Source organism: Pogoniulus pusillus, chromosome 34, assembly GCF_015220805.1.
Source record: "Pogoniulus pusillus isolate bPogPus1 chromosome 34, bPogPus1.pri, whole genome shotgun sequence".
In the NCBI taxonomy this organism is placed as follows: domain Eukaryota; kingdom Metazoa; phylum Chordata; class Aves; order Piciformes; family Lybiidae; genus Pogoniulus; species Pogoniulus pusillus.
Window position 1 is genome coordinate 9,103,565 of NC_087297.1, and position 27,561 is coordinate 9,131,125.

Sequence of the window (27,561 nt, forward strand, 5' to 3'; positions counted from 1 at the left end):
TGCTATGGGGTAGCAATGTAGAAATGATACCCAAGCTACCTATACCCATATTTCCAGATCCATTTGCAAGGACAGCTGGTGATCTTGTAGCTTGTGACAGCTGCTCTGCTGTAGTAGGGACAACATTAATTAACACTCTTTCTGCATGTGTATTTTTCACTAGGACAAATCACATGCCAGAATTTTAGCATAAAGCATCCTGTGTTTAAAAAAAACCAACCAACCAACAACTGGAAAACATTTTAGTGATGGATTTCCTCAATAACTTGGTTGTTCCTTGATGTAGTGTCAATTTCAAATGCTAGCTGTCATTAAATATCATATATTTATACCTAGTATGATGGTGGTGTGTTGAAAGTAGAGCCAACAGTAGCTTCCTCCTCCAGGTCCGAAGCCAGCAACTCAACTGCTGGCAGCCACTATAGTCTCTGCTGGCACTATGCAGCTATAGACAAATTTGACATTGCATTTTGTAACATCATCTGGAAATAAGAATTTGCTTTATCAAGCCACTCTAGGGAAGACAGAACAGATGGACTTCTACTGCTTAAATAAATCTCTTGCTTCCTTTGGCTAGCCTTCTGAGTAGGGTTGGGTGAGTTGAATAGGTCAGAGAAGCTGGTATTTGTCTTCCTCTCATGAATAGAGAGTGGATGGCTCTTATAGAATTTAGCTAAAAGTTTATAGCTGATAACATTTAGGAGAAGTGATCTGTCAAAATATTGGGAGTTGTGGCAGATATGCTGTGTTGTTCTGTACCATTCCGAATATACATTTCCTGTTTAAAATTCATTGAAATGTTGATATTTAGGCCAAAACCTCTTAATTTTCAGTTCTTTGGCACTCTGTAGTTATTACAGTGTTGTATCTTTAAAAATGCTGGGTTTGAGGCATAGATGTTTGCAATTAAAACTATTAATTGATGTATGCCAGATTATATAACTTCAGGTTTTCATCAGGACAGTGATCTGCTGGACCGGCGGAAACATTGCTTCAGCGTCCAGTCTGAATCTGGGGAAGATCTTTACTTCTCTGTGGAGCTAGAATCTGACCTAACACTATGGGAAAAAGCCTTCCAAACAGCAACTTTTTTAGAAGTTGAACGGATACAGGTGAGAACAAACGTTATGAATTCAACAGATGTGAAAGAATGATGCGTTGTCACCTCCTGCAGCTCTGAGGTTGTTGTTGGTTTAGATATGTTAGGGCAGAAAAAAACCCTTTTGGTGTTCCCAAAGAGCTTGCAGTCTAATATTCAGAAGAGATCACCTCAGATCTTTGCTGTTATATGATTAGGTGGCGAGTATTTGTTAACTAAAGTTCAGGAACAAAGTGAGAAAAAGAATCTAGAGATCAGAGGCAAAACTCTAGGTGATTCCATGTTCTTACATGCTGTCTCTCATGCTAGTTTATTTGTTACTGGGTAGCATAAGAGAACCTTGCAGGTAGTAAATTGGCCAAGAATGAATGCACATTGAGGGTACCTACAGGATAGAAGAACAAAAATATACCTCAGGTATGTTATCTTTTTTACACACATTTCTTCTGTGTTACTCAGTTGTCAGATGGCAGCAGAGATGGATGACACTTAGGTACAGGCAAGTATTTATAGCAGAATTACATCTCAGTATTTAAAGATAACTCTTTTGCTCACATGACCAAAACAAGATTTTTCCACTGCTCTGTGAGCAAAAAACAGGTCTCAGCAGTACTAAACTGTTACTAAATTTGTGGTTTAAGACATCATTCATATGGATGCTCTTATTTCATGTGAATGATGATCCATTTGTGTGCAGATTTGTGTTACTATGGAATCATATCATTTTGAAACTGTAACTGCACCTTAAAGCTGTCATTTAAAATGATTCAGATAGGTTGTGTTCTGGTCCATAATCTTACCAATTAAAACAGAGTTACTCAGCATACATGAATTGCCATTAACCACCTTGAAAGTTTCATCAGGGCCTTATTTTGATGTAATTCTCAAGAATACATCACCCTTGAAATATTTTTTTAATAATCTCTGGCTATAAGTATGTAATAAATTCAGTTTAAACCTAATTCATAGCGTGTGCCAGAGGTATATCTAAACCAAAAATGAGCCAGGTTGTATTTTTTTAGGACAGAAAGATCTTAGAAGAGAGATAGTCAGGCTGATTTAGTTTAGCAATAATATGCAGTGGGATACTGTGGTGGTGCTGTTGTGATGTGTTGCAGTCACTCTTAGTTTTCTCTAGAGCAATAAGAATCATAAAGTGGTTTAGGTTGGAAGGGAAGTCAAAGTTCATCCAGTTCAAAGGCAAGGACACCTCCCACTAGAACAGGTCGCTCAGGGCCTCATCCAACCTTGAACACCTCCAGGGAGGGAGCATCCACAACTTCCCTGGGCAACTCATTCTAGTGTTTCACCACCCTCACTGTAAAGACCTTCTTGCTAGCATCCAGATTAAATCTCCCCTTTGCCAGTTTAAACCCATTACTCTTCATCCTGTCATTACAAGACCTTGTCAATAGTCCCTTCCCAGCCCTCCTGTAGGCCCCTTCAGATACTGAAAGACCACTCCAAGATCTCCTGGAAGCCTTCTCTTCTCCAGGCTGGAGAGCCCCAACTCCTGTAGCCTGTCCTCATAGCAGAGTTGCTGCAGCCTTCTGAACATCTTCGCAGCCTCTTCCGGACTCGCTCCCACAGTTCAATGTCCAGAGCTGTACACAGCACTCCTGATGCTAAGCATCTGCTTAATTATTAAAAAAACAAAAAAAAAAAGGTGGGCAAGGAGATCCTTTTTCCTATCTCAAATCATTGTTATGTGAAGAATCTGAGGCTGCTAGAGCTTGCATAATGATGTGCAGTACATCATTGCCAGGCTCCCCTTCTGTTCTTCCTATTTTATGTTAACATGTTCAGCACTTTGATCATGAATCTTTTTCTTGCTATCCTTCTAGTCTATATTGTAGTTGTTGCTTCCCTATTACAAGGATTATTGCATACACTTAACTTTTACTTCCCTTTAATTTGAATCTGAGTTTGAAAGTCTGAATTAAATCTTGGACTTAGAGTATGGTTTCCCTTAGCTTCAGAGCTAGGTTGTAATCCTAGTCTAAGATATCAGTCTTTCCATAACTTAAATTGTGTGTATTGAGGGAGAAAATCCAAGTAACAACTCTGGATTGTTGTCTTCAGTGCCTGCCAAACCTGCTGAATTACCTAAAAAGCAGCTTTAGGATTCTGTGTGCTGTGAGAGAACAAGAAATGAGTGCTGAAATATCTGCCTGTTTGGAGAAGAGGAGGATGCTTCAGTTCTGATAACATTTTTAGGAGCTTTATGTGAGATATCAACAACCAAAGCCAAGCATCCACAGTATTTATTAACAGCAATCACTTTTAATGGTCTCAAATGTTTGTTAAATATGTAAGAAATTTTAAATTATCAAAATCTTCTAGGAAGAATTTCTGTGGGGCTTTTTTGTTGTTGTTGTTTTATTTTTCCATAGGAAGGCCCAAAATAAAAGACAAATTAAGTAAGGATGAGAAATATCTTAATGTGTGCCTGTAAATTGACATTCCTACTCTGACCCACGACCAGAGTGATGCATGAGTGCATACAACACATGCATAAAACAGGAGACTTTCTTCCATAAGAAAATAAAAATCTTGCTGTCCAGAAATTCTTTTCTTATTCTCACAGTTTTGCTTCTCTGAATTGTTTGGAATGCCATGGAGTAAGTAAAGAATCAGTACTGCTGTTGATCTGCACCTCACTATGCATTTTTTTCCCACCAATAACCACACCGAGCCAGCTGTGTGATACTTCTGCTCAAACTGTGCACTGCCTTCTGTAGATAGAACTTGCAGTCTGGGAAGCAAGTTGCTTTTTCAGTGTACAAGGCTGACATGTCCTATATCTTATAAATCTTAACTTCTCAGTGAGTCTCATTAGCCCAGGCACAGTGCTCTGCTTCAGCAGAGGGAGCTGTGCCAGCCCACTCTGGTGCTGCTATGCACGTTGCAGGTTGACCTCTGATATGAAGGTGGGAGGTCAGATGAGTTAGATGGCAATATGTATTTTTAATCTGCTCTACTGTCTCCTTGCCAGTTTAGAATTCTCATGAAGGCTCTGTGTCTGTTCTAGGTAGCTTGGACATCTACATATAAAACTGTAGTTTGCATCTTTGTAGGAAGTTAGTAAGATGGTTCTACAGAACTGTACATTTTGTGCTTTGCATGCAAAATCTGCATATTTTTGCATATGTGAATTCATCAAGTAAGAAGTCACTGTGAAATATGCTACTTTACACTCTGCTAATGAGATGTTGCCGAAGGCAATAACCTCTCCTTTTTGAGCAGCACTGATTTATGATCAAAGTTTATGTTTCTGTAGCAATTTTGTGGTATAGCTGTTACAGAAAAAGCTGCTTTTTATTTGCTTATGTAAACACAAATACCATATGACTGCAACACCACAGAGATGCATCATTAGAAATTTGGGGAGCTTATGCATTAGCAGTTAAAAGGGCCAAGTCCACCTCTGTACTCTGGCAATTGAGATTCAGCATGGAGTCAAGTATGCAAAGTTTTTTTCAGTGCTGGAAAGTACAAGAATAAACCAGTCACTGCTTTCCGCCTCAGCAGCAGTAAGAAATCTTTCAGTTACTGACAGAGCTCTTGAACATGCCTTTGGTGCATCACATCTCTGTGGTAAAGGGTGGGACTTGATGAACTATGAGGTCTCTTCCAACCTTGTTGATACTGTGATAACCTTCACTGTTACCTGCTAAACCCTCAAAATCTCCTTGTAAGGCACATCATGGATCATTTTTGCTTCTGAGTTCTAGATAGCCATGGCTTAAACACTGCACTTGTGCCCCATGGTTAACTAACAGAGGGTGTGCTTCAGCTTCAGTGATGGATATCACTGTTTAAAACCAGGATTCTAGAGCTCCAAGATGTGTATGTGTGCATAAAGATTAGCCAACAGTTATTTGCATATAGCTGGGACCAGATCTGATTGGTGAAAGCAATTCACTCAAACCTTTCAGATTCAGAACAAAACAACCTATATTGGATCACTGTGTAATTCTGGGTACAGAAAGTACATTTCCAGTAACCAAAGAGCCCATATAGCTGTAGACTGGATAGGGCTGGGAGATAGGTTGGACTGGATGATCTTCGAGGTCTCTTCCAACCTGGTTGATTCTATGATTCATGATTCTATGATATTCTTCCTGCCTGTCACTTCAAAACAACCTATAGATCCTCTATGAACTATTCCATTCTTTTTCATTACAATGTCTATATCAATGAAGGTAAAGAGCCTTTCAGCTTCTTGTGTTCTGGGGAAGACCTCTTTAGAATCCAAAGAGCCTTCTCATAAAATATATAAGTAGACAGAGGTGATTTATCCTTGGCAGTCAAAATGCCAAACACTGATAATTTAGTAACTTACATTGTCCTTATGCTTGCAATTTGTATTTAGGTTCTTTGACACATTATACATCACTGAAGTCTTTGTGGGTAGAACAGTGTTTGCAGAATATATTTCATTTAATCTGGAGGGTAAAGTTTCAGTAAAATAATAATGGTTTATTTAAAGAAGTTACATCAGGTTTGGAAATGTTTTAATCTCTTTAAATAGTTTGTGATTGAAAATATGAGTGTTTCATTTTGTACCTGAAGTCAGCCTTCAGGCACAGCAGTAGTTTTGATCATGAAAATGACACTAATGGATGTCTCACAGCATGTAGTGAAGTGTGGTGTTACGGAAATAAATAGATGCATAGAATTACAAATCTCTCAACAAGCCTCTGAGCAACCTGATCTAATGGAGGATGTCTCTGCTCACTGCAGGGGGGTTTGGACTAGATCGCAGAATGGCTTAGTTTGGAAGGGACCTCAAAGATCATCTAGTTCAACCCCCCTGCCATAGGCAGGCACATTTTCACCTAGAACAGGCCATTCAAGGATGACCTTTGGAGGTCCCTTCCAGCCCAAATCATTATATGATACTATGACTTGAAAGTTTCTTGTAGAAACCTTTGAGGTGCATTGCTCCATTTGCAGAAGCAGTGTCAGTTACTAGGTTGTATGAAATGCTACCTTTATCACCAAGATTTAGGACAAAAAAACACAAAGAGCAGCATACCAAATGCATATTTTACAAACTTATCTATTCTCTCTTACAAACTTAAAGGGATACATTAATGTTAGGGGAATTTACCAGGCACCAAAACAAGTAAATCTTCCAAAATGAACTTCTCTTTGAGCATCTGTAAATCAGTAAACCACAGAAGCCAGTGTGAGTCTGATTATTTTTTCCTGATGAAAGCAAAGCCTCTTTCTACAATAATTAGAAAACTTAATCATTGAATCCTTTGAATGGAAATACATTGACAGTAAATTGCCCTATTTACAGAAAAATTAGTTCTGATAATAATTTAGGGACATAATTAGAATAAAGACACCAAAATACTGGTCCTAGAAAGAATTTGAAGAAATGTGTTTTGTAGTAATTACCTTCTCTGATTTTTCTTCTGCAGTGCAAGACATACGCCTGTGTTTTGGAGAGTCATCTTATGGGACTTACCATCGACTTCAGCATGGGCTTTGTCTGTTTTGATGCTGCCACAAAGGTAAAGTTCTAAGGCTTGTTTTCCTCACACCGTTATTATCCCTCAGTATTTCTTCTGGTTTGGGATAAGAAGTACATCCTGAAATTGTACTTCTTTTTGTTGTCATAATATAGCATCTCTTGTCAAATCTCTTGTGCTTTGGTTTAAAACTTAGGGTTGACTACTAACAATATGAGAAGTTGTATTCCATTGTGTGCTTGTTATTGAAAAGTCAATGCCAATAGCAGTCTGAAAGAAGCATCAAGTCTTCATTCACATGAAAGTTTGGGCTGGTTCAGTTTGCTCTTTCTTTTGCTGACGCATTCTTGGTTTTGAGAGAAAAGCATCTTGGTTTCAAGCTGATCTGTGAGCTCTGAAAAGAACCTGCCTTTCTCTTCTCAAATTCCATAGGTGGGAGTGTGTTTTACTACAGTTTTCAGTTTGTGTTTTAGATATTTTTGTTGAGTCATCTCTGAAGGGAGAAATCAGCTGTGGTCTCTGTCTGTGCTTTTCCCATCCGCCCTAAAAAAGCTCAGTATGATGAAATAATTTGCCATATCAAGTGATAATGTGCCATCAATTTCCAGGCTGTGTTAATGCGAGTCCAATCTCAGTAAAATCATTGAGAGCCTACCTGTGTTTACATTTGCACTAATTGCTAACAAGTGCTAAAATGTAAACAGGCTTTATTGCTACTACTTGACACTGCTCTTATGGGAGAATGTGAGTTCTGAAAGCATCTGAGTTCCACTTCTCTTCAGCACTGATTTTCCCTTGAGATGCTGCAGCAGGGCCACCAGCCACTGCTGGAAATGTTCTTTTCTCTCCAGAATATGCTCTAATCTTCTGTCTTAATTCAGCTCTTCCCACCACATTGCTCCACTAACCAATCCCTTTTGGGGTTATTTTACTGCTTGTTTGCACAAGCTGTGGTGAATTTGAAATTCAAATAGTTATATGTTTCTTTTTGTTAAGCAAATAGTCTTGTGTGAGTCATCAGTGAAATACACAACTGTCAGCTTAGGAGAAATATCAGTGCACCAGGAAAAAAAAAGTGTATGTTTTCCCCCACTCTCCAATAACATTATAGAAGTGGTTTTTGTGTAAAGGTAATCTGCATCTCCTCCAGCGCTCCTGCACATCTCTGATTCTTAAAAGGCTTCTTTGTTTCATGCACTTTCTGTGTTTCCTTTTAGTCCCATAAAACTGATTTTACTGTGATGCTTGCTGATTTGTCTTTTAAAAGGGGATTTTATTTTCCTGAATGGAAAGAGGAACCATGCCAGGAAAGCTCAAGAGTCAATTCATGGAGAATCCTGAAGGTTTCAGGCTTTCTTTCATTTTACTTTGATAGAGAATGACAGTGGTCAAAAATAATGGTTAAAAACTGTCATCTATGCTAAATGTATTTCAAGTCAAACACATCACAGTTCAATGAAAACATTGTTTCTGTGTCTGCATAGACCTATGATAAATATGAGTACACAAAGCATTAAACTTGAGGTCTTCCGAACAAATCTGTACTGAGATGTGATTACAACAGCACTGGCATAAATCACAGCCATTTCTGTGCATATCACCTGCTTTCTCCTACTCATTTTCTGACTGATTGCTTGTGGAGCCAACAGTTGTTTATCATTTAGAGCGTTTGGTGTGTTGCTTTATAACAAACCGTTGTGATTCCCTGAAAGGAGATGGAATGGTTTTTAAGACTGCCTAGTTAAATCAGATTCTTCCAACATCTCAGAAAATAACATCTTGATTCAGCTAAACAGTTTATAAACTACCAAATGTAATTATGGACACAAAGAAATTTCTCTCCCTGCAGATAAAAAAGAGGTGGGGTGTGTGTTTGTGCTCTTGTTCTGTAGCACTCTTTAGAGCCAAAGCTTCAGTGTAGGGTGCCCTTTTTTTTTCTATTGTTCATATTAATAATGTGTGGTTTGAAAGAGAACTGCTACATACTGACCAAGTAGGCATTGGAAAAGATTTCCCTATGTTTAATTTCCATGTCGTAGTCCCTTATTTGTGGTAGTGATAAACCAAGAGTGTTGGCTTGCATGGGAGTTTAAATCTGATCGTTAGTGAGTGTCACAACAGCATCTCTTCCACTTGGGACTTCTCCAAAGTCCACCAAGTTTAGTGCAATTCCATTTGCATTATTAGAAACACAGGGTGACAAATAATGTCCTCTTGCTGAACTTCACTCTTCAGTCCTTGCTGGTAGTCCACTAAAATTGAATTTAATTAATATTTGTCATTACTATTTAGATATTCACCTTTCTCTTGCAAGTTCTCCAGATTCAGTTTGTTTACTCCTTGCACTCCAAAGAGTCTTATTTAGATATTCACCTTTCTCTTGCAAGTTCTCCAGATTCAGTTTGTTTACTCCTTGTACTCCAAAGAGTTTTATTTAGATATTCACCTTTCTCTTGCAAGTTCTCCAGATTCAGTTTGTTTACTCCTTGTACTCCAAAGAATCTTATTTAGATATTCACCTTTCTCTTGCAAGTTCTCCAGATTCAGTTTGTTTACTTCTTGTACTCCGAAGAGTCTTAATATACAGCATCCACTCCAGGCACAATTTGGCTTTTGAGATGTTTTAGAGGCTAAATTTTACTTTCCAAATGCCATGGAAATTCTGTAACGATGCAAAAAGTTCTGCTACAGATGTCATAAAGTTATAAACCAGTTGTCAGCCTAGGCCATTTTTTTCAGCATTGTTTGTCAACCTCAATGGAGGAAACCGTTTTTATCCAGTCCTGCACAGATACAGCACATGAATTCAGCTCCTACATTTGTCTACCATTACCTGGTGTATAGATGCCACTGGTGTAAGAAGCAAATTTAACTGTCTAGTGGACAATTTATGTTAGGTATGGACATAAACAGACATTATGATAAGCATTTGTAAATAAGGCTTTGCAGCCAATGTGGGCACCTTAAGAATTAAATATGGAGATCTGAAGATTAAAAAGCATAGCAAGATGTATCCAAAAATACATCTGACCATCTTTCTGAAAGTGGCTTAATGAATAGAATTACTCACTCATCAAGTGGCTTTCAGTAACTGACTTATAACAAAATCATTGTCTGCCCTTGAGGTGTACAAGGGTGCACACAGCAGACATTAGTATGTTTTTATATTTCCTGGCATACTCATTAAAGCGGTTTTCTGCAATGTGCATCTTTGCATCACAGCTTGTACAAATTATATACGTGTGTGTTTGTGAGAATGCACCTTGCAATATACCTACCTGTGCAAAGTGCTATGTCTGTACTCCATCATGTTTACTGCTCATTAAAGCAGCAGTCAACAACATGTATTTGTCAGAGGAGAAAAAAAATCATTCCTTGTAGGACTGGAAATATATTAAAATGTGCTGAGTTATGTGGTAGTGCTAGAACAAAACAGCAGAAGGCTCTGTAATGGCCCACAAGGTGCATATCAACAAAGTTCAATGTACCTGGCATCTATTCTCTCATGGACACCTTACACACTTGATCAAAAAAGTGAATACACTGTAAATAATAAATAGCATTGCAAATGCCTTTAATTTATTTTTCATATCAAAAGGCTACTAAATAACAGAGAAGAGAATTGATCTTTATTTCTTTAGGAACAAACTCCATGTTTTCTAGGGGTATATACCTTAAGGCCAATCTCTTTGTAATGCAAATACACATTGAAACAGAACAGCATGTAAAGAACCCATCGATATCCAAAGTTCAGTAATAGAGAAGGAAGAAGGAAACCAGGCTCACCTCAAGGTGAAGATTCAACACTGTAACTTTTGTGACCAAATATTTATTCCCTGCTTAGGAAATGAAATGCTGAAGAAATAGGTACTACAATTTTAATGTAAGCTGTCAGGCATGGTTTGTACAGTCCCACATGCTGGGGTAGGTCATCTGTTGGTACTAAGAAGGTAAACTGCAGTCATTTAACATCTGATGTAACTTTTATAGTGGACAAGAACAGTTACTTTATTAGGGCTGCCATTCCTGCTTTTTTCCTTTGTCTCATTTTTGATCTTTATCCCCTGTGTCCTCCCCTATCTTTTCTTTTACAGTTACAGAGCCACAGCAGTTGACAAAGGAAATTGCCTTGGACCATAATTCTTTTGTAGTAAGATACCCTCCAGAGATTGGTAACACAGTAGAACCGAGCATGAACAAGATCTTAATCCTACTCAATTCCCTACTGCTGCTGTCAGTATGGACAAAGTGTCACTTTGCAAGAATTCAATCTTTCTCAATTAGGTATGAGTCAAACAGCCAAAATAAGGTATCCCAGGTGCCTGAAGGACATCCTTGAAAAATAAGGACCTGCGAGGCATTGATTTAGTTTTAACTTGTAGGACTTACCACTTGTTTTAGTCAAATGAGAAGCAACATTAGCATTAAAGGTGTCCAGTGAAATTTAGCATAGTTCTGCAATATGTGAGGAGAGTATTAAAAAAGCCTTAAAAAGCTAACCAGAAGAATGGTGTAATCAGTGTGTGAAGAAAAAAGAAGGTAGTGTTGGACAAGTACAGCTGCAGATTTTTGAAGATGCAGTGGAAAAGGCAACAAAAGGATGTGATGAAACTAATATTTGGAAAGCAACCCCTGACATCCTTTGCATAATAAAGACAATTTCTTTATTTACTCCACCATTTCCAGGTGGTCTGAGATGTAGCTGTCTAAGCAAATAAAACACTGATAGATGCCTTCAGGTTTTCTTTCTAAGCATCCTACTGAAAGGCAAAATTCTTTTGCTATTCCATAATAGAAGCTATATGATGCATGTCAGTGGGAAGTGTAGAGAAGAGCTGTATTTGGTGTTGTGCACTGGCAGGTGAAGTGATGCCATTGCAGTATGTGGTGCAAACATTATTTCACAAGTTCATTAAGCATAATGAACTTTTTGCAAGAACAGAATTGGTCCACAGTGCATAATCCAGCATAGAAAAGGCAAGATTGTTTAGTAATAAATTGAATTTAGTCCATTAGTGAAGCCATAGGATACAAATTAATTCTCTTCTAGTTGGAGACTCTCATGCTAACAAAACACAGTTTTTCTTTCCTAATGCCAGGGCAAAACAGCCTGGATATCCTTGGCTGTTCAGTATCTTTAATGATGATCTGGACCAGGAGATTGAGTCCATCCTCACTAAGTTTGCAGATGATACCAAGTTAGGAGCAGGTATGGATCTGTTGGAGGGTAGGAGCACCTTGCAGAGGGACCTTGATAGGCTGGATGAGTGGGCAGAGGCTAATGGGATGAGAGTCTACACTTCGGCCACAACAACCCCAAGCAGTGCTGCAGGCTGGGGACAGAGTGGATGGAGGGCAGCCAGGCAGAAAGAGACTTGGGAGTGTTGGTAGATAGTAGCTGAACATGAGCCAGCAGTGTGCCCAGGTGGGCAGGAGACAAAATGGCATCCTGGCCTGGATCAGGAAGAGTGTGGCCAGCAGGAAAAGAGAAGTTATTCTGCCCCTGTACTCAGCATTGGTCAGGCCACACCTTGAGCACTGTGTCCAGTTCTGGGCTCCTCAATTCAAGAGAGATGTTAAGATACTGGAATGTGTCCAGAGAAGGGCAACGAAGCTGGTGAGGGGCCTGGAGCACAGCCCTGTGAGGAGAGGCTGAGGGAGCTGGGGGTGTGCAGCCTGCAGAAGAGGAGGCTCAGGGCAGAGCTACTTGCTGACTACAACTACCTGAAGGGAGGCTGTAGCCAGGTGGGGTTGGGCTCTTCTGCCAGGCAACCAGCAACAGAAGAAAGGGGCACAGTCTCAAGTTGTGGTGGGGGAGGTCTAGGCTGGATGTTGTTAGGAAGTTGTTGTCAGAGAGAGTGATTGGCATTGGAATGGGCTGCCCAGGGAGGTGGTGACCTATCACAGAACCATGGACGTCGTAATTTCTCTGCACATCCCTCAGGGTGTGCTAAGCAAAAGTACAGACTCCTACTTATTTGTTTGGTAATCCATTCTCTGCTCAGGGTAAATCAGGATCCTTGACCTAAAACAAAACAGAAGCCCTAAACAATAGTCTTGATTATACCCTGAACTAAAATAATTGTTATGCATTCCCACTTTTCTGATAGCATTATTTAGAAGTTATTTGGTCTGAAGGCATCTCATCAAAGTTGTATGCAGTTTAGTTCAAGATTCTGACATGCTGGGAATCAGTAGCAAATTGAGGTATAACATGGATGTGAAACTATTTTCTAAGGTCCCTTGCAGAACAGTTTGCGAGACAGGAATCTGCTTGAGAGTCCAACGCAGGGCTATGAGGATGAATGAGGGGACTGGAACACTGCCTAATGAGGAGAGGCTGTGGGACTTGGGGCTGCTTAGTCTAGAGAAGAGAAGACTGAGAGGGGATTTGATAAATGTTTATAAATATCTAAGGGCTGAGGGTCAGGAGCCGGGGGCAGGCTCTGCTCAGTTGTTCCCTGAGATAGAACAAGGATAGAACAATGGGTGTAAGCTGCAGCACAGGAGGTTCCACCTCAACCAAAGGGGGAACTTCTTGACTGGGTCACAGAACACTGGCACAGCTGCCCAGAGGTTGTGGATTCTCCTTCTTTGAAGACTTTCAAGGCCTATCTGCATGCTTTCCTCCATCACCTGAGCTAGATTGTGTGGTCCTGCTCTGGGTTGGACTTGATGATCTCTTTGGATCCCTTCCAACCCCTAACATCCTGTGATCATGTGAACATATGTTCTAGATTCAACAGCAGTGCTAAGAATGAAATCATGGAATGGTAGAGATTGAAGCAGGTCCCTGAATATTGTCTAGTCCAGCCCCTCTGCTAACTAAGCTACGCCTGGAAGTGATTTAGCTTCCTTAAATTGTGTGACTACAGGGAGCATCATCAAAGTATTGCAGGTACTGAGGTCAATAACTTCTCATGTGCCATTTGTGTGTTGCATCTATGTCTGTATAACATAAAAATCTATAGGCAGAAAGCATCCTTGAGCGATTATAGCAGGCCAACTATAGCAGAAGCCAATATACAGTAATTTGGTTACAAAGAGTAGGACAGATGAGTCCTGGATGATTGCTTATAAATGAAATATTTCTCATTAAAAAGTATTGGTGGAGAATCTTGGTCCTAGATGTGTCAAAGGAGGAAAAGCTCCTATTAATTTCAGGGAGGAGAGGATTTTGCTGTTTCTGATGATTTCTTATTACAATAATTTACTGGCATCTCAAGAGAAGTCTTAAATCTAATTTGTTGACTTGTTTGCACTGTTTATTTGTTTGCTTTCTGGTAGTTTTGGATCTTAATTTTATTAAATGTTATAAAATACAAAAAAATAAAAAGCAGCCTAAGCCATCTAGGAATAATAATTTGGAAAGGGATTTATGCCTTATTGGTTGTTTTCTCTGCTGTGCCTGCCAGACAGAGTGTTTGTTCAATGAGATGACCTTCTTCCAGTGCATTTCTCAAAGCACTGTTTAACTCTTGTCAGATCTTCCATGGCCACACTGGTGCAGGTAACCTGTGAAGCTGTGGGTTATTTTTGTCAGTACATGCTGTTTCCGTGCTCCCCAGTTTCTAAACAGTACTGCTTGCTTGCAAGTTCTGGCTCTATTCGTGGGCTAAAGGTTCCCTTTTAAAAGCAATGACTAGTGCATGCTGAGTTCTCATCTTGGTGTTCCATCAGAGCATAATAAGGTTGTGTGCTTCAGCTTGAGAAGTGTTTCAGGGTCCTCACAAATAACTGATGCCAGCATCTAGCCCAGAATCTTTCTGCATTTGGTTGCAATTTGTGTTTTAAAAGGATTTGCCACCTGGTCCAGCTTGTCAAATCTATTTTAGGGTAAATGAAAATTTAAAGCTTCTAAAAATGTTATATATATAGGCCTGTAAAATATCTTCAGTGCTGCAGGTTATGCACAGTTATGCAAAGAGAGCACTTGAAGAGAACAGGCTGCTTTTATTAACTAAAATGAGCCATATCAGAATGTGTTGCAGAGTATAGAGCCCATTAACACTGCACCTTCAAGCCAGTAAATACTTTGCTTGTATTTTATAATTCATAAAATCTGGCTTAGGAACAGTTTATGTGACACATTAAGGTTTTTTTTTTTTTTTTTGGCAACTTGTGAAAAAGCCAAGATGTTTTGCAAATCTACTTATTGCTTAGAAGTCAATCTATACATAAATATTTATATGTATGTATAAAATGATAGCAGCCTACATTAACTCCCAGAGGCAAGCATTCAACAAATGGTTTTGAGGAACTCTGATGTTCAAAAACATGGAAAATACCCTTCACTTGGCTTTGACAGTATCCCCAAGGATGCTTATTTCTAATGCAGGAGAATTAGCCTTTAAAACTGGAGTTTAGAACAGCAAGCAGTGTGACACTGAAGTCGGCCCACAGGAATATGAAAGGTGAAGATATGTGAAGCACTCTCTTGTGAGTTAATGTCACTGCTGTTGCTGCACATCTATGTGAAACTTGGTGCTCAGGGTCCTGCTTCTTTCTACTTTGGAACCATCAGGCAGTCCTTGAAAAAGGACAGAGCTGGTTCCTGTTCACTGCTTGTGCATATTGCAGAATTGCAAATGAAGAAAACAAATTTAGCAATCTACAGAGGAAGTGAATCAGGGATCCCCAAAATATACTGTATTTTAAGGGTGATCTGATTAATGGTCAGCTTCTTTGGCAGGAGACAAGGAATGAAATGGGTCTTAATGGGCATATGCTTAATTAACTGAGCTAATTTTAGCTATCCATATTTTGGGTATCTAGTTTCATTGTTACAGTTCTAATGTAGTGTGGTGTACTGAAGTGTAGACACATACAGAGCGCACCAAAGTGGACTGTATTTGTCCTAGTTCAAACTTGAAGCTGTTCAGAAGTTGTCTGGAGCAAGTAGCCAAGTTAATTAGCTGGAATGTTTGAAATAATATGTGTTCCTTAATGACTTAAAAATCACTCTGATTTTTGCAAAAAGAACCATCCTTGGTGTGGAAATTTTGGGGGAAAACATGCACTTTGTTGAAGGTCACCCAAAGGAAAGAGACAGTTCTATCATTTGGGAACCACTGCATGCATTGTCAATGGTATATTTCTTCCTTGGACTTTGGCTTTAATGGTCTCTGGGAAATCTGCCTTTGAACTGTCAGTTCTAGGAACTGGTTTTGATATCCTGATGGAAGAAGTGCAGTCTTGTTGGCATTAATCTCAAAAGGATTTCGTCACTCTATGCCATCTGCCTGGTTTTGGAGCGTACTTAAGAGCTACTGCTAAGTAGAGCTCTCCTCAGCCCATGTTCTGTGTAAACTGAAGTGTGTTCTTGAATCATGCCCATGGTTTGGTGTGGCTGTCCTTCTCCTTCCTCTGAGCAAGAAGGAAAGCTGCACAGGAAACAACAAAGTTCTGCAGTTCTGAGCATCTTTATCATCACTCAAACTTAATCTGATTTGGAATAAGGCCAGGTACCCTCCATCCTGCCAGCCCATCTAGGGCTCCTCGTCACTACTGCACCTCTCTCCTGGCCTCTCCATACATCATCAGAGAAGAGAAAAATGATAGCTTGTTTTTTCGTGGTTTTTCTCGTGAGATAGAGAGACCATCAATGGCCTTTACATTTCTCATCTAGGCAATGACATGTTTAAATAGATTTGCTGTTCCTGCAGAAAGGCAATACTCTTGATCTTCTGACAAGATTTGCTGGGTTAAATAGGCCTGTAAGAAAAGCACTTTACATGTAGGTAGGAAGTGTGGCCACCCGAAAGCTGCATGAGGTTGTTTTGGTTCATTTTGCTTAACTCATTATCTTCAGGGCATCCTTAATCCAAGAAGGTGAAAGGAGTTGCTCACACTTTGAGATGAGGGAATGTATTCTATTTCCTGTAGCACAGGTTTGTTGGCTTAGGATGACAGCATTTGAAACAAATATGATACAGTTTCACATAAATTGCCCAATTCCCCTAGTTTACCAGAAAGGGAATCTCTTTAACTCTGTTTATGGTAGGTGGGAGCTCCACTGTCACATGTATACAGCAAATGAAAGTGGCTCTCAGATTCAATATCTACTTGAAATCAAGGAGAGTATGAGAAAGGTCAAAATTCTAACTGCTAACAAAATTTAACAGAACTTTTTACCTGGAATGTGTAAGTACACAGAGACAGTGATGGGGAAAATCATTCCAGCACTTGTCTGCACAGGCGTGCTTGTGTATGGAGTTTTTATGTTGATTTGTTGTTGTTTTTATTCTCTCTAGGCTGTCCTTTGGAGGTACAAGTTTTCCCAGCTCAAAGGCTCCTCAGATGATGGCAAGAGCAAAATCAAATTTCTGTTCCAAAACCAAGATACTAAACAAATTGAAGCAAAGGTAAAAACAATATATTGTTTTCTCAGTAAAAAAAACAGTTATGGAAGCAGATAGGGGAATGGAAGAGTAAATTAAACTAAATTATTTAACATATTAGATCCATGCATAAAGTCAAAGACTACAAAGGAAAAAGTTCTGACGTTCATAGTGAGCACTTGTACCCATTTCAGTTTGTTTTTATATGAAGTATGTTTAGTCTAAGATCTGTAGAGAAATGTAGCTATAAAACTGCATGTGGAGATTCTTGGGTCCTATCTTTTCAACTTTGGTTAGTTTAAAATTCTCTGCACAGACCCCTTCAGTGTCCTTTAAGCCTCTCATGGATTTAGAGCAGTATTCAGCATGAGAAGAGGTAGAACAACCTCTTTTGGACTTGACTAGCTTTGTAGAGTTAGAGGTGTAGCTGTAGCTGTCTGGGGAACTCTTGAGTCATTAGGAAATGTTAATCAGATTTTCAGGAGTGCTCCTGGTGCCAGGTTGCACACATACTCTGTGCAGGCTTCATTTGGTATCAGATGATGGGAATTTTGTAAAACAGCTGTTAAAGGTTGCACTGAATATTCATGGCCATGGCTGTCATCACCTGTTAGCTGCAGCTCCCTGCTTCGGATGACCTAGAGACCCACAGTTGTAAGGGGAGGTAGTGTAACATTTTCTTTGTGAAGGTAATTTTTTTTTACCAGTTGCACCAAAGGAGCAATAATCAGAACATAGTGAAATGAGAGCTCGCAGCTGAGAACAAAACTAAGGCTCTGAAGAGCCATTGCCCCAGCACATGTCTTCCACTTCTGCATTCCCAAGCAGTGAAGTGGGAGCAGGGTGTAGCAGGTGACTTCGATAGAACTTGAGACAGTAGAACTGAAGGTGTTTTTATCCCTTCATTGTTAGCACAGACACACTCTGTGCAGAGCCTGCTATTGTGTGGGCATACCTGCTTTGAGACTCCTGCTTTCTCTTCTCCAAGGTCTGTTTTCTTCCATCTCTCAAGTTTCAACTGTAGCACTGATGGAATGTGTTAATCTATTTAAACTCTAGTCAATTGCTCTTCAGATGAGAATCACAGAATATGAGGTGGTTTGGTCAGAGGTTCTCTAGAACAGTCAACAGCCTAATGAATATGAGCTGGCATCGTGTCCAGGTGGCCAAGAAGGCTGACAGCATCCTGGCCTGTATCAGCAACAGTATGGCCAGCAGGACTAGGGAAGTGACTGTGCCCCTGTACTTGGCACTGATGAGGCTACAGCTCAAATACTTGGTTCAGTTTTGGGCCCATCGCTCCAGAAAGGGCAATGATTGAAACTGGTAAGGGGCATAGAGAACAAATTTTGTGCGGAGTGGCTGAGGGAACTGAAGTTGTTTAGCCTGCAGAAAAGGAGGCTGAGGGGAAACATCCTTGCTCTGAAAAAAGAGGTTGGAGCAAAGTGAACACCACTGCCTTGTCCCAAGAAAAAAAATGATAAGAGGAGAGAAAATGGCCTCAAATTGCACAAGAGGAGGTTAGATTGGACACGAGGAATGGTTTCTTCCCCAAAAGGGTTGTCAAGGCTGCCCAGGGAAGTGGTGGAGTTCCCATCCCTGGAGGTATGTAAAACACGTGTAGAAGTAGTGCATAGCGATATGTTTTACTGGTGGACTTGGCCATTCTAGGCTAATGGTTGGATTCAGTCTTAAAGATCTAATTCCAACCTAAATGATTTTATGATTCTGTATAATTCCTGCCTGCACAAATAGGAGTTACCAAAAATCCAACTGCTTCCTGTCTACCTTCATTTACAGTGCTGCATATTTAGTGTATTTTAGGCTATCCAGATGTGTGTGATTATGATGCAGTATCTGTGCCATTAGCATCCTTTGACTTTGGAACATTTATTCATTATCTAGAGAATCAGGAGTGTTAGAGTGCTTAACCAGTGAAATTTGATCCAGAGTTTAGATCAGTTTGTTATTACTCTAGATGCTTAGGAAATAAATTATTGTTATGCAGCATTTTAAATGTTAGCCATACTGTCTTTGTAATTGTCCAACATCTCCTCTGTATTCTGGGGGAGTATACGGAGATGCTGCTGTTAATGTTGGACAAATCCAGGAAAAATACTGCAGAAGAAAGAATGCAGAGCCACATCCATTCATCCAGTCGTTGTTTGGTTTGTTTTTTTCTGGAGAAGCAAACTTGCCACCATAGTTTATGTTCCCAAGTGATAGGAAGTCCTCCACTCACGCTGAATAATTAATATTTTTGTAATGCTGTCAGAAATTTTTGCAGTGTGTTTCGTGCCTGAGCTAAGGAAACACAAAATGGCATGGTTTGAGACACAAAATGTGTGCTATCAGTTGAGGTACAGTTTAGCCAGGTATCCATCTTCTCAGCTGGAAAATAGCTTAAGATGGTTAAACATTTGCATTGTTCTCTCAGGTATTGTTACAGTGCTGCCTTTTTGTTCTGATGCTTTTGCTTGGCTTCTCTGTAAGAAATATAATGTTGCTATGAAGATATATAGGGTAGCAGAAGAGAAGTGTTTCCTTGTAGACTTAAGCAATTCCAGGATGAAAAATAGGAACAGCAATTACCACAGGTCACATCTGTGGGTCCATGGCAGGGTGTCTGGATGCAAACACCTAACTTTGAAGGTTTCTGAGTCAGAGTCTAAGTGGTTTCTGAGAAGAAAACCGTGTAAGGGCAACATTAATCACTGATACCCCTTAGACATTCCAATCTGTAGGTTATTTCCCAGCTGTCACTCAGCAGGAGATAGAGCACAAGTTTGCACAGTCAGAGGGAATTTTTCTGACTGAGAGGTAGAAAATAGAGCTGTCAGCTTGGCAGAATGTGGAGCCTCTGTGTCCCTCTCCTTCATCCTTTACCAGGCTGTTGGAACTGGGATTAAAAAAAGGAGGAAGGGCAGGGCCTTCTCTCATCTATGAGGCACAAAGGCATTCACTTAGGCACCATCCTGTCCAATTACTTACCTGTGTCCCTATTTGTTTAGCTGTAGCTAATGATCTGTTAGTGTCTCTCAAATATCACAGCAGCTTCCAGAGGCTAACACAATCTTAGGGTTGTAATAAACTTTGAGTGCTGAGCTCTTCAATTATACCTGGACAGTTACCACTGCAATAGAAACTGCTTTATGTTTTTTTCTGGCAAAAATGGAGGATCCTAAACCTGTGAGAGATCCAGATGAATTTTATATATATCAGAATTAATCAGGTTAGAAAAGACCTTCAAGATCATAGAGTCCAACCCATCACCCAACACCTTCTAACTAACTAAACTATGGCACTGAGTGCTTCATCCAGCCTCCTTTTAAACACCTCCAGGGATGGTGACTCCATCACCTCTGAGGGCAGCCCATTCCAATGGCCATTTATGTATATAAAAACATATAAATACATGCTGGTTTTGTTGTAACACCCAAATTTCTTTTCATTTTTTGTAAAGTGAACACAGCAAGCAGTAACTTCTGTGAACTGAGAGTTTCTGTGCCTTGCAGAACATCTGTATGACTCAAAAGCTACACTTCACTCTGAGCTTTCCTCTCTCTCAACTTGCAGGGCTTTTTCACAGCTCAGCAGCTCTGTCAGAAGAACTCAGGCTAGGTCACACAGCTGTGCTGCAAAGGGATAGCTTTTGTTCACAGACCAGCTGAACCCCTAAGCTGAGGGTTACAAAACCAAAGTGAATACAAAAGTCAGCACATCAGGATGAAGATACAGGCAATTGTGTTTGCCTATTTTAATAGGGAGAAGAGAAGAGGTCAAAAAGATGGCATCAGCAAAGGAATAAGTGTAACTTCAAGGATTTGACATAGTTACCAGTGTGAACTGAAATAATGAACAGATGTAACCTATCTGGAACTCAACATTGTTGACCTTTATGGGCATATTGGGTAACATTTGTTACACAGTTGGAGTCCACTTATGGTGCAGCCATTCCATTTCTATCTGATTGCATTAAACTGAGGGGGGGGGGAACATGTATTGTCACATTCCTTCCCCTTTAGCCAGTGGGATCTCATATTTCTGTGGAGGCACATAGCTCAGAAATGTGTCCACCTTAGCCTCCAAATATTTACTTAGAGAATGGGGATAGCTCAGTGTCTATGTCCCTGTAATGGAGAGTTGTCAGACACATTAGCAGAATCACACCAAACTATTCAAATTATTGCTGTTTGAAGGTGTTTTGTTCCTGGGTTTGTTTCATGTTTAATATTTTTGTTTTCACTTGCAGGAGCTGGAATTTTCCAACCTGTTTGCTGTCCTTCATTGTATCCACTCATTCTTTGCAGCCAAAGTGGCTTGTTTGGACCCTTTGTATGTTGGCAGTCAAGCCACAGCTTCTGCTGCTCCCACAACCTCTGGTACTGGCAAATTAAAGTATACTACTTGACATCTCACATTGCAGCACTGCCACTTAACAACAAGACATAAAGATGTATAAATATTCATAAGATGTTGACCTTTGGTGAACCATGTACATGGAAACCAATCCTGGAGGCAAGACATCTTGCAGCATCAGCAGATAAATGGTCACGTGGGATCATCAATTCATCTCTGTTCTGCAAGGCATCAGTAAATAATCCTAGTCAACCCCCTCAGAATAGGATGGATATGCTTTTAGTATGATCTATTTGTACTTACATAGTGCTTTACAGCAACACTGGAAGCAAAGGAATAAATGACAAGATGAAGCACTTCAGTATTTAATACAATTTTCCAATTGCTGTAATAATAAACAAATAGAATTGTCATTTCCCTGTTTTCAGATGTTTTTAATGACAATATACTAAACTCTTGGGTATGAACTTAATACCTTATCATATTATAAATGGCATAAGAGCAAGCAACAAGCGTATAGTACATGATGACAAGGAGATAAGCATGAAAAGGCATTTGTGTAAGTATCTCCTCAAATAAGAAAGCACTTTAAGCACTGCTGTAAATCCATACTTGTGTCATACATGGAGTCATGCTACTTTTTCTATTCTGTTCTTTTAGCCTATTAATAACAGCAACAGAGATAGAGCCATATTGGATACATACATTATAAAACAGGCCACAAAGCAAAACATCCTTCTGTGAGTTAAGTCCCTCTTCTTCAGGTAAAAATAATGTGCTATGAATTTTGTTTTGATTACAGAGTAAGTATAAAATACCATGTCTGCTACCTACTTCCTCCCTCTATTTTTGTCAAGAATTAAATTCTGTAGATCTAATACCTTTTTGTCCACAAGTCTTAGCTGCTGAATTTGTTTCAGAGACAATCCACTTAAAAATATATTGCTTCTGTGTTTAACCTTGATTTCACTTCACAAGCAGAACCTCTATTCCACTCAGGCTTTCAGCAAAACAGATGTTCTACATTATGCTTGAAAAATGAGCTCACCCTTTAAATTCTTGATAATTTCTCTTTTTGTTGTTTGTATTGTTAGTAAAAGACAGGAGTAAATTAACCTGGAAAGAGTAGGTGACAGAATGCCTAACATCTTTGTATACATCACTCCGGACCGCATGTGAGACCCAGAGTATCCTTACAATCTGAAGGAGTTGTAAATTTAATATTAATAACTTTATTTAAAGATCACTTTGCAAAATAATTTTATGCTATTATGCACACCAGTGAACATGGAAAAATGGTGGGAGGGTGTGTGGGATAGCTGAAACAATAGAAAAGGTGGGAGTGGGTGGTTTTGACAGTACAAGGGAACCTAAAAAACTGCAGGAAGAGCAGTTAGTGCAGCTAGAGTGTGTGTTTACCACTTCAGACAGTAATTCCTGGGCTTTCTCTTTATTACAATGAAATTGAAATTTCCTCTTTTTATATTTGTTATTTTTTTTTTTCAACTTAGGCTTGCTATAAAAACACAGAGCAGGTTATGGACACCACCTTGCTTGTTCAGCAGAAAGTTTAGTTCTATCACATCCCTTTCTACATACTAAGGTAATTAAAGCTTCAAAATTGAAGGCAGAGGAAGGCAAAATGAGAACAACTCAAAATGTAAGGCAGGAACAAAAGAGGAATGAACTGTAGGGGCAAATTGTGTCTTGTTTATTTTGCTTTGCATTAGATGTATTTGGATTTATGTGTGTGAGAGTATCCTTGCCTTGATATATAGCTGAATTTGATACTAGTTCCAAATAATCTGAATATATAATTCCTGGGGACCCTTTTATTACTTCCAAATGTATTTCAGTACATGATTACTTCTTATTAGTACACTCCAAGTGTTACACAGCTAGTTTTCATGCTGAATACTATGGAATGATGTCATAGTCCAGCAATGAAATGCTTTAAGTGTCATCAAAATCCAACATTTTCGTAGTCATCATTGTGTATTTGTTTATCTGAATTGTCCCTAAATAAATGGGTCACATCCTGGTCTGTGAATAACACTTAAAACTAGCATGGTTGTCCATGGGATCTTGAGTTTGTCCCTGAGAGACCACAAACCCAGTGTCTTGGATCCAAGACTACAATAGTCTGAAGGTTGTAATGATGCTAATTCAGGCACTGTCCCTGTCCAGAAAGCATGTCAGAGCACTGACAACACTGAGCCCAGAGGCCTGCTCTCTTAACAGCAGCTCTCCTACTTAGCGCTCCAAAGTCACCTCTTTCCTTTCCATGGGTGGCTGTGGCATTCAGTCACCACAGCACTGGCAGGTGCTAACACCTCAGTAAATGCTGCTGGTGATGTCAGGACCTAAACCCAGTCAACTGCCTGATAGTTCTTTTTCCTTTATCTGTTCATGTTATCTGCACAGTTGTATCACTGAAACTGAGCCTTGCTGAAGGGATTTTGTTTCATGTGCTTAAATGAACATAACATTCACCCAAAGCAGCAGAAATTGCCATTGCAAACTGCTGTATGTGAAGGGATTCTGTGGTGTGAAAGCCTCCCCACTCCCCATTTGATTTTTTTTCCCTGTTGTTTTAGAATGCTCCTCATGCAGAAGGTGAATTTTTTGGGACTCTACCAGAGTATCCTAAAGATCTCTGCCAAGCATTCTGTTTGTAGAACTGTTGTATTCATCAGATAAGTAGCTGGGCATTAAATGCACAACATTTAAGAGGCAAACAGCCTGTAAATTGATGTTTGTTTTGTTGGCTGTTTTTTTTTCCCCTGGAAATCTATACTTCTAAAAGATAAACTGATGGGGCTTAATCAATACTTCCATTTTCAAGAAGATAAAAATGAGGTTGTGAGCATACAAACTGCTGTAGCCTTGCCTGCATGGCAGTGTTGATGGTCAATGCAGCAGGGCTTGTGGCACTGACCCCACAGGACATTCAGAGGTGAGACTGCACCCAGCCTCACACTTCTAGAGCAAGCCGACCAGAAATTCAGTCTTGAACCAAAGAGGGAGAAAATGTCAAGCTCTGTGCTAAAACTAACCCTGAAATAGCAAAATATACTTTCCAAACATACTAAATGGTTGGATTTTTCAGTTAAATACCTACAGGAGATTCCTATTCCAAGCATAGTGCCAACTCCCAGCCTTTATGTTTCATTTCACTTACAATATATAACAAATGCAAGGGTTTTGTAAGTCAACACAGCCCAGTAACAATGAAAAAAAGAAAGAGATCTAATGAGCTATCAGCTTGGGCTAAAAATGTGTATGTAAAATAAAAAGAGCTACCAACACATGGCATAAAAAGGAATTTGCTTCCTGTCACAATACTCTTTTCATTAAAATAAATCTTTAAATTCTCTATGGTACTGTGCCTAATGAAGAGATGTTATAGAGTATACCAAAAATATGTACTCTTACGTATAACTGAATGCATTTGGTTTACTTTGCTTTATGATAGAAATTTTTCATGATCTGACCTCCACAGAGCTATGCTGAGTTATGGTCTTGGCATAATTGATTATCAAAGTGTTACTGATTTTGCTCTCTGTTATTCTGGATTTCATCAGTGATTTGAATACATTTCATCTCCTACATGCTTCCAAATGCAATTCCAGATTTTTCCAAAGAGCTTTACACTCCAGTAGCATGAAGGCACCTTTAAAATAAAAGTCAGAGTATTCTTACACGTTGGCCCCTTTATTTTGTTAATTAAGTGCAGCAAGAAGCCTGTGAGAAAAACTAGTTGTAAGCGGGTTAGTTTTTAAAGCCAGGCATTTGAAGGTTTGGGGTTTTTTTTTTCAATTCCAAAGAGAATTCCTAAGAATGCAAACAGTATCAGCATGCTTTGAGTTGAGAATCATGAAAAATATTATTTTTCCAGATTGGGCCTTGATTCTACAAAAATGTTCCCTTTGTGTGACTTTATCAGGACACCTCCAAGTGGACAGTTAAACACAAGTAGGTAGTTGTTACTATTGCAGCTTAATACTTTAAATGTGATTTGGTTAATTCAATGCCTTAAGATGTTTCTTACATCAGAATATTCAAAAGACTGAAGATCTTGTGAATGTACAATTGATGCCCTTAGAAATTCAGCAACTTTGCTTCATAGTGTCTCAGTACTCTCGAGGATTCCCTATGCCAAAACCAAAGTCCAGTTTTTGTTCTGCTAGAGCATATTCTTAATATTAAACACTATCTTTGTGTTGCACTTTTCACTTCTTTACAGGGTCTGGTCTTTCAAAAAGCATGGTGTTTTGAAACCAGTTGAAACTGGTTTTAAAATGTTCAGCTTCAGGCAGTTATGAGTCTGTGCTGTGGACCAGTTCTGCACAATGGGAAATGCAGGAGACTGACTTGAGCTCTTAAAATTTGAGTGTCTGTCTTGGTTGCCTATGACTTGAGGCTCTCAAAGGGAAAATACAATTGAGGAATGTAGCTTAGGATCCCTGAAGGTGCATGGACACATGTATCTAAGGAGCTAGAGGTCAGAGCTTTCATTCTATCAGGAATGTCCCTTTGACCAGGCTTCTGCCTGCTGTCACTCACTGTGCTAGACTTCATATCACAGAGCTGTCTTTGGGCAGATGAACTTAGGATGGAAGTAAACAAGGACCACACCTGTAGAGTTCCAGGTCTTGATGTGCTTCCAGATCATGCTGCCCAGCATGAGTCTTGAGGAAAAAACCCTCTGAGATGCTGAGGCTGTTCAGTCTTTGCAGTGGCTGCTGCTCCTGCACTGAGTGCTTGAAGGACCCTAGGCAGCTGAGCTGCAGAGTGTAGCCTGCCAGAGCAGGGGGTTTCTGCACTGCAGCATGGGGTAGAATGGAGATGAAGAAGGATGGTAGGTGCCCAAGTAAAGATCTTCTGCATCACCTTGATCCTTCCCCAAACCAGGATAGCAAGCAGGCTATCTAGTACCTCCTCCCACCATCTTTCTTCCTACCAGAAATGCACACTTGAGTAGTTGATGAGGTCCTCAAACACATTTCCCTCACCTTTTTGCTCAACAGAACTACTCTCAGCTACATGAGAGACTCTCTAAACCTCTTAGAGTCAAGGGACAGTATTAAGGATTATGGCAAGGGCATCTGTGTACAGTCAGGCTTCTTAAGTATGTTGTTAACGTTTAGATTAAAGCAAATAAAGTCATTATCTGACCTTAAGTTCTTTCCTGACTTGGGAGGGTTCTTAAGTGCAATTTTATCATTTCCCTGGAATGAGGTCTGTAGTGTCAGCACATTTCTGCTTGCTTAGCTCCATTTGCAGGGCATTTAGCAGTTCATGTTCTGTTGGCATCAGAGAGAAAAACACAGGAGTGCTGAAATAACACAGAATTAGCTTCTGTATATTAGTACAGTACTTTAACCTATTAAGATACCTTGAAGACAAAACTAAAGGCTTCAATTGATGCAACCTAATCAGTTTTCACTATGGTATCCATGTATTCCAAAAACTAAAGGCTTCAGTTGATGCAACCTAATCAGTTTTCACTATGGCATCCATGTTTTCCAAAAACTAAAGGCTTGCATTGATGCAACCTAATCAGTTTTCACTATGGCATCCATGTATTCCAAAAACTAAAGGCTTCAGTTGATGCAACCTAATCAGTTTTCACTATGGTATCCATGTATTCCAAAACCTAAAGGCTTTCATTGATGCAACCTAATCAGTTTTCACTATGGCATCCATGTATTCCAAAAACTAAAGGCTTGCATTGATGCAACCTAATCAGTTTTCACTATGGCATCCATGTATTCCAAAAACTAAAGGCTTCAGTTGATGCAACCTAATCAGTTTTCACTATGGTATCCATGTATTCCAAAAACTAAAGGCTTCAGTTGATGCAACTTAATCAGTTTTCACTATGGTATCCATGTATTCCAAAAACTAAAGGCTTCAATTGATGCAACCTAATCAGTTTTCACTATGGCATCCATGTTTTCCAAAAACTAAAGGCTTCAATTGATGCAACCTAATCAGTTTTCACTATGGTATCCATGTATTCCAAAACCTAAAGGCTTTCATTGATGCAACCTAATCAGTTTTCACTATGGTATCCATGTTTTCCAAATTCAACAACTTTCTCCACAAGAATCCCAACAATGTATTATAGAATTTCTCTTATTATTCAGTATATACTAATATATAATGCATAGTGTGTGTGTGTGTGTATGTATGTGTGTGTGTATATATATTAGTATATACTAATGGAAGATATCCAGTATATATTAATGACAGTTATGTATTAGGCACAAAT

At 39.4% G+C, this 27,561-nt stretch overlaps 1 protein-coding gene across 3 annotated transcripts in view; it reads left to right on the forward strand.

Annotated features, from left to right (window-relative positions):
• Positions 1-24,660, forward strand: part of SNTG1 (syntrophin gamma 1) — a 281,755-nt gene extending 257,095 nt beyond the window's left edge. For 2 of the 3 annotated variants that reach the window (XM_064170431.1, XM_064170434.1), the window contains 4 exons: positions 960-1,112; positions 6,535-6,627; positions 16,839-16,949; positions 21,178-24,660. In XM_064170431.1, coding sequence (XP_064026501.1) covers positions 960-1,112; positions 6,535-6,627; positions 16,839-16,949; positions 21,178-21,336 — 516 coding nt within the window. In that variant the 3' untranslated portion in view covers positions 21,337-24,660. The remainder of the gene's footprint in view (positions 1-959; positions 1,113-6,534; positions 6,628-16,838; positions 16,950-21,177) is intronic. The other variant, XM_064170435.1, reaches the window with a different exon arrangement.
• The last annotated feature ends 2,901 nt before the right edge of the window (positions 24,661-27,561 follow it).